This window comes from Channa argus, chromosome 7 (genome assembly GCF_033026475.1).
Source record: "Channa argus isolate prfri chromosome 7, Channa argus male v1.0, whole genome shotgun sequence".
Classification (NCBI taxonomy): domain Eukaryota; kingdom Metazoa; phylum Chordata; class Actinopteri; order Anabantiformes; family Channidae; genus Channa; species Channa argus.
Window position 1 is genome coordinate 4,368,660 of NC_090203.1, and position 15,952 is coordinate 4,384,611.

A 15,952-nucleotide genomic window follows, 5' to 3' on the forward strand; every position below is an offset into this window, starting at 1 on the left:
AAATCACAATTATATCAATTTATATATTTATAAATATATGAATCATGTATTTTTAACTTTAACAGTAATTAAGTATAACACAGACAGTTGACATACTGGAGATTCTTAAAATTGTATTAATATTCTGCCAAGCTAAACAGTCCAGAAAAGGGATGAACAATATCCCTATGCTTTAAGCAACTGGAAGTCATTTCTCTACTTACAGCTATTTAGTGTAGATCATGTGGTCCCAATGTGCAGGAATGGCATTGCCAGGATTACACAGCAAAGGGAGGAAGCACAAAAACAATAAGGAAACAGAGAATCAATTTCAGTCCATCTGACAAACAAACCATTCTGTCTTCAGAATCTGTTTCCTAAGCTGTAAAGCCTAGAGCAAAAATATTCACCTGAGCCACTGATCTGAGCTACTGTAACAAAAAAGACAGTTGGCCAGTGTGGTACATATTTCACTCCACGTGCTCCTTTAATGTTAGTAGCACTACAAAGAAAGTCCCATTCGCTGTTAAAGCTTTTTGTCTTTGCCTCTGGCCAGGAGAGGATTTCTGGCTCTTACTCTAGAGCATCTCCTGCCTACTAACAACAGCCCACACATCTTCTGTGTGTGGCAGTGGTCTGCTTTGCCTACAGGATGTGCAGCTTCATATCAGCTGAATCCCACTGCGTGAGTTAGTGAGCCATCACTAGACTTTGCACACAGGTTATCTAGTAAATCATTATCACCAATCATCTTTTAATCAAAGCTACATCTTAATCTAAAACATATGAGAAAAAAAATGTTAGAATTTGAATTTTAAAATGACAGCTGTCTGCTTCCTTTCTAGAAATGTCTGATAGGCCAGCGAAAGGAAGTAGTGGTAGGCTGAAGACTAAGCTACACTTTTGTTCTGCAGATTTAAAACTACTCTAATAAACAACATTTGTTGGTTTCATCTGAGGGGATAAAACAGACATGGTATTCTGAAATATAGGTTACAACCTGTGTCTAATGAACTTAAAACTCAAAACATAATTTTCGAGGTACTAGATCCACTGTAATCCGAATGAACTGGCAGCCTTGTGCTGCTTCATCTTTGTGTTTGTTTTGATGGTCTAACCTTAGATTCTCCATTAATGCCAAGTTGATCAAATTATTGATCACACACACAAAGACAGCAGCCCCCATTCACTTTCCTGTTTGTGCAGAGGAAAGTGATCATTTCGTGTTTTAAATGTAGGTCATGAACAAATGCGGTGCTATCTATATTGGTCGTACTCTCCATGTTGCCAGACTATTTACCGTTATGTCGCGTTAACAAAAGCCTAATAGACAGCTACTTTAGCTCACATGCAGAAACTCTAAATGTCGTTTGTCCAAAGGTTCAAGCAAGTTAGCATTAACGTGAGCTGTTTAGTCCAACATACGACACTGTGTTAGCTTGTTAATCAAATTCAAACTCGAATCTTTAATAAGTGTTGAATATAACCGTCACATGAGTGTTAAGCCATGTTAGCATGTTATGTTCACCAAATAAACACATAAATTCGTCAACTGAAATACTTTGCTGAAGAGCTAAAGACAGGAAATGACACTCCCGTTGGTTTAAGCAGCCTGCTAACGAAGCCGAGGCTAACGCGTAACGTTAGCTAGCCAGCTAGCAACCTATCCAACTGGAGGCGGACAATTGGGCGTTGGTTGCTCCGACAACTGCAGAAGCAAAACTGCTTTAATAGCAAGCCCGCTGTTAACAACCTTCATTCGAGTTGCAGTTTTAAACACGGTTATATGAAAAAGTCGTGACAGTAGCTGACTACAGCAATCTCACCCATAACGTTGACGCTCCCTGCCGCCTCAGAGCCGATCATTCACAAGCCGACATTCCCCTTCTCACTACGTTGCTTGAGCTACGCACTACGAGGCACGTAACGCTGCCCGCGCTCAACGAATGCACGCCGGAATAGTGACGTAAACTCTACACGAATCTCAACAAGAGGCTCGCACATATCTCGCGATAGTGCCTAATTCTTTTGAGCCATATTGTCGTCTCGCGCTAAGATAAGGGTCGCAGCAAGAAGTTTCTATTTATGGAACTATTTACTTTTGGAGCGTGTTCAGCGAATTACACCCCCCCACACACACACACACGATCAAAAGGCAATTAAAAAATAATAGTGCCTGATTTGTTTACGTAGCACCTGTTATAAAGGTCAATTTAATAAAATTTCACAGCTAACTTGCTCATGTGCTGTAATTTGATTTCATTAGTTGCAGTCATGTTACAACGTGTATGTGCTTATCTCGTGTATGTGTGCCAAGTCAAAACATCCCAGTATAAAAATGACGACTAGCGTCCGTTTGTAACCATAGTAACCAAGTCTCTCTAACACTACCTGTTCGGATTGGTTACAAATGCGGCGATACTTAGCATTGTTTTGCCGTATTTGTTAACGAAGGGCCGCCTGCGGTGCCAACTATGTGGCCTGTACGTCTGAGTAAGGTTATTTAATGAAGAAATAAACCACTTTAGCATTCAAAAACAGCTCTCACCTACTACTTTACGGTGCTGGATGAAGGGTAAGAGACATATTTATGTCATTTCTGCACTGCTGACAGCTCAGTTCAGCTGCCCTTTTTTTAGTATTTAAAGCTAACCCTGCTGTCACACAGGCTAATTGTGTTTCTTCTATGTCGTGTTTTTAAATGTCTGGCTAAAGTAAGTGTCACCATTTGTGGAAAGTATTGTTCAGGTTTATTCAAGTACAATAAAGTCAATAAATTCTGGGGGATTTAATACATTTCTTTACACAAAATACATTACTCTTTCACAAAAAGAATCATGAAATACATAATCATGATTTATAACAGGTTCAGATAAAATATAATATATACAATGTTTCAGTAGTATATTGTATATTAAATGCAGGAATAATTAGCCTATAATGCAGTGATAACAATTTCCACTTTTACTCAATGACAACTTTCAGTGCAGGACTCGTAGAATTTTTGGGACTGTGTGACATTGCTACTTTTACGAAGTCAACATCTAAATACTTCTTCCACCTCTCCTCAAGTTGACCCATAAAGTTGCTCATGGAAACAAATGGGACTGCTGAAAATGTCCAACTTTAAAAGGTCGAGACAAGTTGAAAAGTTGCCCTTTAAATCCACAGGAATCCAGAGCAAGTAAGCTGGATCATCTCCTGCTATTTATTCTGCACCCAGTTTAAAATCCCCCTCTGTGACGTGACAAAAACAAATGATCTGATACACCTTTTCACTTTTTATTCCTATAGGGCATCTCATGATCTCAGAAGACTTCAGACACTGCTTGTCAAAAGCGACCCCAGACAAGAGGTGAACATCAAGTGACACTACTCTGAGCCAGTGTGTCTAGACATTTTGATAACAATGCAAAGCAGCTCATATGTCTTCAGGTTTGTGTACATAGTGTAGTTTGAGACTCCCTGTTTTGCAGGTGGCAGCTCTGAGCCACAGTAAATCGTGCGGCGGTGGAGCCAGCAGATCACAAGGCTCGCAACGGAAAAAAGACACCAGCAGACACAGGAGTGAGAGCGACATCCATAGCGAAGCTTCTGAGCTGGAAAAGTTCAGGTTTACATTCCCAGTGATTTTTTTTTGTTTTTGAAGTTTAGTTAAAGTTCTAAAGAGCACACAATAAACAACGAATAAGCCACTATCATTGTATTACAGCATGTTTCCTCAATAGTAAAGTCTGTTTTTGCTGTTGGAAACACAGTTTTTTATTCTTTGCCCGTAATTAGAGATACATTAATTTCTTTCAGCATAACATACAAAGACCAAAGATGTTTCAGCAGCCATCCACTCCATAAACTCTTTTCTGATATTCTTACATCTCTGGTCAAGAACCGACTCTGCAGGTAAAGTATCTTTAAAATACTCTTGTTGCACACAAAGTTTAAGTCACTGAAATTATTTACACCCTCTGTAGTGAATGGATTGACCATGCGCCTCCTGAATCAGTCCTCAGAGTTCTCATCTGCCTACGATTACTGATCAGAGACAGCCAACATCAGGTAAAACCGCATAAATCCCTTCAGTTTTCCTGCTGCATGCTATCCTAACATTTATTATATGCATTTCATAAACACTTCCACATTTGCCATGTTAATGCAACAAAAGATTGAAAACAGTAACTCTTCCTTTTTTTAGAAAATCCTCCATCAGCTCCAAGGACTCGCTTTACTTGCCAGGGTAAAGTTTCACAAGGATTTTTTCACATGCCTGAACAGGCTGCATTTTGTTTTTTATCCACACATATCTCATGTGAGTCTCCTCATACCTGCTCTATGTCTCCTTTAGTATATGGAATCTGTTACTGCCATGTACATATCTTGTGGCGAACAGGCTTTTGCTGTGCAGAAGCTGGTCACAATGACCTGTGAGTAATTTGAAGGCACTATCAGAGAACAACACTGATAACGTGAGACTTGTTCAGGGCCATATCAACACTGGCTTTGTAAATTGCTCTGCAGACATGTTTCAGAAGCTGTCTGCTGTTGAAAACCAAAGGGTCTGGGTCATTGAGTGTGGCGCACACAAGGTAGGTGATAAGTGGTGATAAGCTTATCTGTGATCATGGGCTGTTTGTTTTCATGTCATATCATATTTATATTGAAGCTAAACTGTGCGCCATAACAGGAAGTCACTACAGGTCACTCACTGTAGGTTTCTTAGTCACTACTACATTATTTGTACTTGATTATAGAACAGTATCATACACAGGTTTCATTTTAATTTTTTAATGGTCTCTAGCTTTTTCATTTTAAAATGAAAAAGAAAAATAATTTTCAGATAATTCAATTTCTAGTTTATGTTTAAATCTTAACAGTCATGGTAGTTCAAAAATGTTTGACATTGTAACATAATAATTTGCAATGTATCTGATACTATGTGACGATTTTTACTCTCAGTTGTTAAATGAAGGAATGCAAACCCTTACAAAAAGGTGATGCTAAATACACTAATTACTTTTACTAATTAATACTGCACTCTGTGTGTGAGATGGGTGATAGTATAAAGTTATTGTTGTAGAAAGATGGTTGATTAGTGTCTGTGCACTCAGCTTATCATCACAAATTCTTCTGCATTTATAGTAAATATTCTGACTCAACTAAATTAAACAATTTCTAGACCATGGTGAAGCTCCTCTCCACAACAGATAGCAGTGTGCTCTTGGGAGCCCTTCTGGCCCTCACTACGTTGGCTGAGAGGTAAGCAGATACCTAATTTAATGCATTTAGTACATTTACAATTTAATTTGTTGCAAGACATTTTCCTGCAGCCCAGAATGCAAGGAGGAGATTGGGAAGCTGCCTATAGCCGAGAACCTACTTGTAATACTGCAGGAATACGACCTGCTGTCAAAGAGGTTAGCAACCACTTCTTTGTTCATAAATTCACAGTCTGTCAGATAAGATGTTGTGTCTGTAAGTTAGAGTTATCTGCAGGAACCTTCCTTCAGTTGTAGTGCTGACAAAATAGGGCCATGTAAACATGGAAATAAGCAAGGCTAGAGTGAAATGTGGTGAAGGCAACTATTAAGCTTTTAAATCTGTACAGAGTTTTATATGGTAATTTACAATATGCTTGTGGTTTTGAAATTGCAAATTGAGGTGGATCAGTGGTAGAGCATTGGGTTGGGATGCAGAAGGCCACAGGCTCAAATCCCACCCCACCAGGTGCGGCCCTGCCCAGCCACCATGGGCCACCCTGATGCTGTTCCTGAACCCGTATAAAAAAAAAATAGGGGGGTGTCGTCAGCAAGGGGATTCCGTGACCCCTGAAGGGACAAGCTGAAATATGTTAATCTTTCTTTTTCTTTCTTTTGAAATTAAGCACAAAAGATAGGCAGGTTTTAAAATGACTATATATTTAGCAAATATATAAGTCTCTATAACCATTCCAAATGTGAAATAATAGTCATATAACATACATAATACAGGGGTTAAGTTGTTTTTCCAGGATGAGCGCAGAGCTGCTCAGACTCCTGTCTCCGGTGCGGCGGGTGAGGGAACAGGTGAGGGAGCTGGAGGGGCTGCCGATGCTGCTGAGCCTGCTGCACGGCCAGCACCTGAAGCTGCTGTGGAGCATCGCCTGGGTCCTTGTCCAGCTCTGTGAGGATCCTGAAACCAGGACTGAGATCCGGAGCTGGGGTGGGGTCCAGCAGCTGCTCAGGCTGCTCAGCAGGTTTGTGAGAGTGAGCAACCAAAGTATGTGACAAGAAATTACTTCTTGTCACACCTACCTTTCTTTTCACTGAGTTAAAATTATCACTTCTGTTACCAACGATTATTACACTTCCATAGTCTGGTAACTCACAAGGGACAATTAAAAAGTAGACCTGACATTTCTAATAATACGGTTCGATAGCATTTTCCATTAGATGCTATCAGTTATATCAGCTTAGGCAAGAAAACTACAAATGAATAGCAGGAAGCCAGCAGTACAAACCTGGGTGTTACCTTCAAATCAAGGACCATCTAAAGAAAATAAGGAGGATCTAAGGAAAATTTGTCTAGACCCCCAACATTGGGGAAGCACAATTAGCTTGAGTACATCTTCTAAACATAGTGCTGTAATTCTAAACTGAAAAACATGTTGGCTTGTTCTCTAAAAAACAAAATCTTCACCAGCTAATGATGGAGGTTGCAAACGGTGTTAATACTTTCATTATTTACAGTAACATGACTCTTACAGTGACAGGCAGTATGTCTCTGATCGCTCGTCCATTGAGATACTCTCCAGCGCCAACGCAGCCGGTCGCATCCAGAGAGAACACATCGGAGAGGCACTCAGCCCACAGGAGGAGGTGGACAACACCATGGCCCTGCAGTCAGGTTGGACAATATGCAGTCTTAGCAGTAACTGAGAATGTAAATAGATTGTTCGTGAAGTAAGAATCCAGATCATTGAAACTACTTGTATCTATGATTTAGGAGGAAATGGCTGAAAACAATTCTCTATTTGTGGATTTATAAAGATACCACTGTAAATGTACTTTTCAATGGCATCAATTTTTCCAGTGTTTGTTCTGTCTGCTGGTTTAGGGAGTGAATTGTTAATCTTCATAGGTGTTGTTCATAGTGTCTGAGACTGTGAGATTACAAGTCATATCCCTTTTAATGCATTTTCCAGCCTGCTGCACAGCTCTAACCGAGCTTAGTCTGGATGACACATCTGCTCACCAGATTGTGCAGGTAAGGGAAAGTCTCTATTATTCGCACTGTGCACCTTTTATGTAACATTTAACACATTGCATAATAAGAAGAGAATAATTCCTTTTGACACGATTTTCTTAGGAAAATGGGGTCTACATAATAGCAAAGTTGACTTTACCACAAACACTTGAAGCAAAGGTCACATCTTTACAGGTACGTAAGATTAATAAATGTGTTCCATGAAAGTATGATGTACATAAGGAAGCTTTTCCTTCCAGAAAGTAACATATTTGCAAATCTGTTGGCAGTGCTATGCATTTCGGACCCTCCGATTTCTCTTTAGTGTGGAAAGAAACAGGCATCTGTTTAAGAGGTGATGTTACTTGATTAAAAAGCATAAAATAATGTTTTAGGAAAAAGAAAAACATTCTCAAGTTCGTGTCATGAATAAATCCATTAAAACAAGCCTCTGTTGGATGGCTGCTTTGGAACGAAATCTCATCTCATGACTGTTAGATAATCTTTTATCCATTTCAGACTCTTTCCCACAGACCTCTTTGAGCTGTTTATTGATGTTGGCCATTATGTGCGAGACCTTGCGGCCTATGAGCGACTGCAAACCAAAGTTTCACTCTACACTGTAAGAAAAAAGTTTGTAAATGGATTTGTCTGTTTTTTCAGCTGGATTTTAGGCTGTAAAATAAAAATAAATATTACTCTGTTTTGGGAGAGTGACAAGATGGATCCTTTATCTTACAAAATGATGGTGTTTTGAATGCTTTTCTAATGCAGGAAGAGGAACTGGACAGTCTGAGAGATAGCATCAAAGCTGTTGACCAGAACCGACCGCCTCTTAAAATCACTAATGGTTACTCCATCCTGGATCATCTGGGTACCGGGGCCTTTGGAAGTGTCTTCAAGGTACAATAAGCTTTCTTGTGCCTGAGGGCTTCAGGCGGTTGACAGTTAGTGCCAGTTATTAACGTCGATCTCCTCAATGACAGGTCCGAAAGCAGAGTGGCCAGAACCTCCTGGCTCTGAAGGAAGTGAACTTGCACAACCCAGCTTTTGGCAAAGACAAAAAGTCCAGAGACAGTAATGTGGAAAAAATCATCTCTGAGCTGACAATCATCAAAGAACAGGCACAAATCTTTAATCATTAAATCAATTTCAATCTATTTATTAACATGCTGTCTAACCTGTCATTTCAAGTGCTGTTTGCTTCTTCCTCTGTAGATGACACACCCAAACATTGTTAAATATTACAAGACATTTAAGGAAGGTGAGGATAATTACTGTTCCTGCAGGTCTGCAGCTATTGGGAGAAGGTGGACAACCAAAGTTTCAAACGTAACCCTGACGTGCATTTTAGGTGACAAGCTGTACATTGTGATGGAGCTGATCGAAGGAGTGCCACTGGCCGAATATTTTAATTCCCTGAAAGAGAAGCAGCAACAGTTCACAGAAGACAGAGTTTGGAATATATTCATACAGGTAACAACTGAACTGCAGATTCTGTATATTTTAATTTCCATAGATGTAGGATGGAAATGATCTGTAATGTTTGATTTGGATGTTCTACTGTTACTACACAACCGTCCTGTGACAAAACATTGGTGTTCAACAAAATGTCAGTTGCAGATTTGCTAATATATTCCACCCTTTCACTCACAAGGATATGTTTTTAGTTATAGTCTATTGCCTCATGTGTTATGTATCTGTGGGTCTCAAGAAAACAGCGAAACAATTCTGAAACCGCGACTGAAACTCTGATACAAACGTAGAAAACTTTGGTTGCCCGGTGACCTCAATTGAGCCAAAGTGGTTTTGGAGAATCGTTACACTATAATGTTGCTGTTGATGATGATGTGGGGGCACTTGAGCTCCTTTTAAAAGCTGGTAACCGCCACAGTAAAAGTATCCCAAAGTAAATATGCCCACATTTTCCTACGGGTTTCTTCCCCGTTCTGCAAAATATCAGTGTGTTTTGATTTTCTAGCAGTTCAGGAATTCCAGTCTGTTCAGTTTTTGTGCTCATTGCCACAGTTTTGGATGAAAGCCTAAAATAGCAATGTAAATATTTTCTAGTGTTAAAGGAGAGATGTTTTAGCTGAGTGGAAACTCTCTCTGTCTGTAACTCTAACTCCTCCGTGCTCCCTCAGATGTGTCTAGCATTGAGGTACCTGCACAAGGAGAAGAGAATAGTCCACCGTGACCTCACGCCTAACAACATTATGCTGGGGGAGAGAGACAAAGTCACCATCAGTGAGTATGATTTTATGGTTTTATCACAGCTCACATTCATGTCACTTCCTGTGACACGTGTCTTCTCTTTAAGCGGACTTTGGCCTTGCCAAGCAGAAGCAGGAGAGCAGCAAGCTAACGTCCGTGGTTGGCACCATCCTTTACTCTTGGTGAGGACATGATTTTTTTTTAATATCCAGCTGCTTTTGAATTAAGTCATAGGACCCTATTAGCTAGGCCTGGTGGCTCAACGGGTTGAGCATCAGGCTGGGATGCAGAAGTCTGCATTATCAAATCCCAGCACTCAGCGCTCACAGCCCCGGTGCCCCCTGTAGCAGCCCACTGCTTCCCCCAGAAGAATGGGTTGAATCCAGAGGCTGGATTTCATTAAAACGTGTATGTGAAAATGTATATGTGCTCAATTTCCACTAAAGATTCTAATTCTAGGGACAGTTTGTCCTGTGACTCGAACCATTGTGCAGTAACAAAAAACTCTTACCACAGTCACATTATAGATCCTCCAGTCCCATTTGTGCAACTGTCCATTACATTTTAGTTTTAAACTTCATTATGTCTTTTTGCGCTGACAGCTGTGGCTGGAGGCACAATGCTCTTAGGTTGAGTGAACATTCATTCCATGTTGTGAACGTTATATTAGAGGAACAGCTTAAGGGAATTTCTTCACATTTGGCACAGGCAGTCACTTGGACGAATTGATGAAGTGATTTGGCTTCGAAGGTCAAAGGTCAAGGTCACTGTGGCCTCATTTCTGTCCCATTCTTGTGAACACCACGTCCCAGAAAGCCTTGGAAGGAGTTTTTGTACATCTGGCACAAATATCCACTTCGAATAATGGATGAAGTGATTAGAACACGCAGACAAAAACTGCAGAAGCCAAAAGTTATTTTAGTTTTAGTTAAGATAATAAAACTTGCTTGGTTGATTAAAGGCTAAACTTGAGTTGCAGCTCTTGCGAGCAAAGCAATTTTTGTAGCTTTTACCTTGTTTTCACATCTTTAAAGGGCTTTAAAGGGAATGTAAAGCTTAAAAGGACACTCTCACTTCAACATTTTTAGACTCATGGACAAAAAGTATCAAAATCAGAGCATTCATTTCCTATAATTGTTTTCTTTGTCACCACCTGGCAAATATATTATTGACTGGATAACTCAAGCACCCACAGTCATTGATTTGGGTGTTCATAAAAGTCTAAATAATCTAACCATCTTTTTTCACCTATTCAGTAGAACACCCCACGTGCTTATAAGAAAAGATTTACAGGTGTTTGTGTATGTGTTAGTCCAGAGGTGGTAAAAAATGAGCCTTACGGAGAGAAGGCCGACATCTGGGCTTTGGGCTGCATCCTCTACCAGATGGCCACTTTAAAGCCACCGTTCTACAGCAGTAACATGCTGTCGCTGGCCAGCAAGGTAGCATAAACACACACAAACACAATCTGGATTCTCTGTTTTGGTCTAGCTATTGTCATTTGCTTCTTGCTCTGTGCTGGTAGATTGTTGAGGCCGTCTATGAGCCGATTGAAGAAGGAGCTTTCTCGGAGAGAGTCACCGACATGATCAGATGGTGAGACTTTTATTTGAAATACCTGTTGGTGTATTAATCAGAGCACGTCTTTACAAACTTAGAGTTAGGGTTTAAAATAACTTGCATCAAAAAATGACATTGCATATATATAATAATAATTTAATTTTTGTGTATTTACTGTAGTAGAATAAAAGTATGAAACGATATGAGATGAAGTTTTCTCTTTTTGGACTGTGCGAAAAGGTGTTTGAGCCCAGATGCAGACCAGCGTCCTGACATTGTGGCCATCAGCTCCAGGATCTCTGATCTTATGATGAAGCTGATAGATGGCCTCTATACTTCCCAGAATGCACTAGAAAGAAGAGCAGAGAGAGACAGAAAACGAGCGCAGAAGTATTTCCTGGAAAGGCACAAACACTGGACAAACTGCTGTCAGTCAAATCTGTCTGAGGTAAGTAACATTTTGAGGATTTGAAGTGATTAAGGGAAGATATTTAGTACGACCCAACAGTATTTTTAAACTTATTTCTTGATTTTAAGGGTGTGTTGCTCCACTTCCAGGAACGACCCCTTATGAAGACTGGATTCCTGACACCACGCTCTTCTGCAGCCTGCAGCACAACCCAGGGTGATCAAAGAATCAGTCAGGGTGACTTGTTGCACAGGAAGGACCTAAACTTCAAATTCCCAGATGCTGTAAATAATTATGTGTGTGTTTTTAGATGAGGCCTCAGATGATGACGTTGAACCTTCTGATACGCAACACAACAGTGTTGACTCTGCAGAAAAACACTACGGTTAGTCTGGATTCAAACTGGAAGGCTTGCTGTGACGAGGCTGATAAAGTTACTGTTTTCCATCTAATGCTTATGGAATTTAAACAGATCGATTGATCCAAAGAGTTAATTTGTCTCAATTAACCAAGATTTGAGCTTTTGCCTTTGTTTGTTTGATTGATTGATTGACAGAAATGCCCAGTTCCTGTGTTACACCCGACCAAATTATATCTAGGTGAGTCCAAACCACAGTACCAACAATAAATAGAGACAGATGTTGGGCAATGCATATACAACCAGACATAAACCCACCGATAATTTTTATCCAAAACTGTTTATTGCCTCCCTTGTCTGTCTGCTTAGTGGGCATTATGTTGCTGCAAAGATGAAACCAAGACCAGGTACCTTTTCAATCACATGAGAACACTTATCCTCTGAGAAGAAGAGTTAACCTCATTAGATATGAGTAGACTTTAAAATGCAGCCCAAAGAATAAATGTGTCAACTAAATATTTCAATTATAAAACTATGTCGTTTGTTTATCCCTTGTCAGTAAGCATGTTTTTGCTCATATGCTCAGTGTCAGCGGGGATCTGCGTCTCTCAGAAGAAACTTCGACAGATCGATGATCCCATCCAGATGCTTCTCGTGCAGCTGCACAAAATTATTTACATCTCTCAAGTACAGTAACAACATAATTTCATTTTATAGTCTTATTAGAGTTTAGAGTTGGAAGCTACAGTCACAGCTCATCAGCCCAAACTGATTCTGGTTTTCAAAATACTAATGAGCATCATTTTTGCAACACAACACAAATAAAGCTTCCATTTGTAAGTATAAGACAGTTCATACAGTATCTATAATTACAATAAATAAAATATTGCAAGTTTCATACAGTCTATAACAACAAAGCTTATGCTTCTAATCAGTCCCTGCCGTATTGACATTTTGGCATAAAATTCCTGATTTGCATTCAAATTGCATGAGCAAATTGAAATGTAAAATGTTTGTTTCAAAATGAAAGCCAATTCGTGTTAATAAGGTGCCCACGGCTTGTCGTGCAAATAAACACAACTTCTGTGCATCTGTGATTAATGCAACACTAAGTTGCCTCTAAACATGCTTTTATAAATCTTACCTTGATCTGGATGCAATAGTCTGTCATAAGGATTTGCCTTGACTGTTGTCCTAACATTTTAGTGATTTTTTTCAGATGTATTTTCTGGTAGAAAGTTGGTCAATCAATGATATTAGTTTCTCATCCATCACAACTTTGTAGGTGTTGCAAAACAGTATAGAAGTTCAGGGGCTTACCATCCACCGTCTGTAGCAGACTTTTTTGCAGATATCCTGCCTCTCCTGGAAGTTATGGAATAATCATATCAGCTTCCAGACAGCTTCAAATTATACACAGTATTCAGGAAACTCGGGATTTTTATATTAACACTTCTTTTTAAATCTCCAGCTTCCACCAGCTTCACACAATAACATCAAACGACGGGTCGTTGAAAAATTTAAAAAGTCTCTGTTCCACCACGGCAGTGATCCATACAGCCTGAAAGTAGAGCTCAGCAAGGTTTGTACTGTCAAATCACTGCAGTGAAAGGGTCATTTTAACCAGAGCCCTGGCATCCATGCATAAGTTTAGTGAAAATCCTTTATATTTGACTGACTATATTAATAAATCTGTGATGCAAAACTAGGTCTTGTTCCCCGATAAGTTTTCAGTGGTGTCAGTGTGATAAGCATCATAAGCACTGGAGAACGTGAGCAAAATGACAATCCATGTCCTCTTTCTCTGCAGCTTTTTCAGGCCTCTCCAGACCTGATGGAATTAAGCTTAACCAGCTCAGACTGGTGGCCTATGACACATCACTTCACAGGAGACCCCCAGGCTGCTGACCGCACAGGTAGAGCTGGTTCATGTCACCACAATTATGTGATCAGGTTTAGTGATTTGTTCGATTGTCATTAGGTTTGCTGATGTCAGTGAGGATGCAGAAACAAGTGGCCTCTGTTTTCATGCTAAAATGTTAATGCTGACCCCTCTTTTCGTTTTTTTGCACAGGGGATGATAATCTCAAAGATGGAGTCACTTATCAACAGATGCAGGTCAGTTTCCTTGAGATTTCTTTTATTGAATTTGTCATTTTATTTTTGGCTTATTAGCTTTCAGTTGGCTGCATCTGACAAGGAAATACTCAAGTTGAGTCTGTTTAAATTTTTTTTTATTATCTTTTGTTTTTTTGGAAGATCTAGAATTTCCATTTTGAAAGAGATAATTTCAACTTCTAAGTCAAATTGAATGTCTGTCTGCTGCTGAAGTAGTGATTTCCCGTTCAAATGCTTCTTCTCTCAGGGGATCATAGAAGAGCTGCTGGAAGAGAACAGCTACTACGGACTGACGCACAGCAGGTGACAGCTGACAGCAGACACCTGAAAGCCAGGCATTATTCATCCTCAAAGGCCTTTTAGTAATAACTAATCCCATGATGAGGCTTCATAGTAAACCCGTAAGGTGTTTTGTTTTTAGGTGTGACTGAAATAATATTTTATTTCCTGTGGTGAACGGTCGACACTTCTGTAGCACCCTTTCTACCCTTTCGGGGGCCATTCTCACACTGACACACTGATGGTGACAGAGCTGCACCTTATATGACCTACTGAAGGCAGCTCGGGTTTCAATGACAGCCACCCACAGTCAAGGCTTTAGAAAATCCATTGTCACAAATTATTGCTTATTTCAATGTGGTTTGACCTGTTAGACTGTTATAAAGTTGCAGAGCTCCGTGTTCCTAAAACATTGATCTGTTACCTTAATGCTATTTAAAAACACTTTTCTAAATTCATTAACATCAAATAATTCTATTGTTTTATGGCAATTTTAGGGTCACAGAGAAAAGAAATGATGACAAGAAGAAGTGACCATCAACCAGCTCGGACTTTGTTCCAGATACTACACTTACATTTACATTTTAACTGATGAAATGCTCTTTATATACAAAAAATTATTTATCATGTATGTCACACACACACCTTTGATTCTCAGACATTGATTTTTTTGTACAAATGTAAACTGCGACTCTCCAGTGATAATTTAATATATGTACACTGCGTGTGCAGGCAATGAAGGCTGAAGCATTTTTTATCTCGTTAAATGCCTCTAACACTACGGGAAGCATGAGCATGCAAAAAAAAAAAAAAAAACACACAGGAGGCAACCGACTCAACCTCCACCACTACAGTGTGTAAAGGTTGTTTATCTCTAAGGTGCAGCCCCCACACTCAGTTTGCCCTTTTTGAGTCACACGGTCGAGTGAGTTTAGCACTTTAAATCCTCAGGACCAGACTCGCTAGTTTCACTGTCTTGATTCTTCACTGCAGGACTGCACGTGTTCTGGAGGTGGCTGCAAGCCACAATTTCCTTGTTCGCTTCACTTTCAAAGAGCTGATACAAATACCAGCGTGCACCTGAACTCAGCATAGATTTTCAAACATGCAGTAAAACTATAATTTTAATCAATCAACTGACATAATTTGTGTCTAATTCAATGTAACATTTGATTTTGATAGGCAACCGAAAGCTTTCTTGTGAGCGACATTTGTCAGTGTAAAGATAGTAAACAATTTTTAAATGAGTCACTAAATAAACAATATTTAATTCAATGTCCAGTTTTGCCATATTTTAATAAACTTTGTGTCTTCTATGCTGTACAATGAGGAACATACGCATTGAACAGGAAGTGACTGATCTTGATAAAACGTGTGGTAGTGGAAGTATTCAAACCACTTAGTTTAGTACTTATGAAACAATTGCATTTAGAAAACATATAAATGTTATCAGGAAATGTTTTTGTAGTAGCAAATGTAAAAGTACCAGCTCCATGTGTGTGAGCAGTATTTTACTGCTGTACATGGTGGAAGTGGCTAGTTTGAAATACCTTTTTTAAAAGTTAGTTTGTAGTAGTTTCCCAAAGAGTCATCAGAGAAATATGAGGAGTTGTGAGATAATTCATAGGTGTGCACAACTTTTATACGTTATTTTTAGCTTTTTTCCCTCTAATCTTTGCTTTTTGGTGTGAAATGTTGAACATTTTTATCTCTTTGGACCATAAATGATTATTTAATCGAGACCACCTAAGAGGCTCCAACTGCTTGTTTTGTAAAAAAAAAAGAAAAAAAAAAAAAAAAAGTCATGAATCAAAATC

At 39.4% G+C, this 15,952-nt stretch overlaps 1 protein-coding gene across 1 annotated transcript; it reads left to right on the plus strand.

The window, feature by feature from the left end:
- The first annotated feature begins 2,437 nt into the window (after positions 1–2,437).
- Positions 2,438–15,410, plus strand: nek10 (NIMA-related kinase 10). Its single transcript, XM_067509171.1, has 36 exons — positions 2,438–2,554; positions 3,052–3,163; positions 3,274–3,334; positions 3,456–3,592; positions 3,784–3,879; positions 3,951–4,035; positions 4,172–4,213; positions 4,322–4,400; positions 4,495–4,562; positions 5,153–5,232; positions 5,304–5,390; positions 5,984–6,208; positions 6,719–6,858; positions 7,157–7,218; positions 7,321–7,392; positions 7,488–7,552; positions 7,717–7,819; positions 7,972–8,100; positions 8,184–8,321; positions 8,416–8,461; positions 8,552–8,673; positions 9,342–9,444; positions 9,518–9,593; positions 10,724–10,853; positions 10,937–11,007; positions 11,212–11,419; positions 11,509–11,617; positions 11,691–11,765; positions 11,937–11,979; positions 12,108–12,145; positions 12,325–12,425; positions 13,210–13,320; positions 13,549–13,654; positions 13,813–13,856; positions 14,104–14,159; positions 14,633–15,410. The coding sequence occupies exons 2-36, from the start codon at positions 3,081–3,083 to the stop codon at positions 14,667–14,669; spliced, it is 3,228 nt and encodes a 1,075-aa protein (XP_067365272.1). The 5' UTR covers positions 2,438–2,554; positions 3,052–3,080; the 3' UTR covers positions 14,670–15,410.
- The last annotated feature ends 542 nt before the right edge of the window (positions 15,411–15,952 follow it).

Coding starts and splice junctions, on each gene's coding strand:
- nek10 (XM_067509171.1), top strand. CDS start 3,081: ATGGGACTGCTGAAAATGTCCAACTTTAAAAGGTCGAGACAAGTTGAA. Junction 3,164..3,273: donor TCCACAGGAATCCAGAGCAA/GTAAGCTGGATC, acceptor TTATTCCTATAG/GGCATCTCATGATCTCAGAA. Junction 4,563..5,152: donor TTGAGTGTGGCGCACACAAG/GTAGGTGATAAG, acceptor AACAATTTCTAG/ACCATGGTGAAGCTCCTCTC.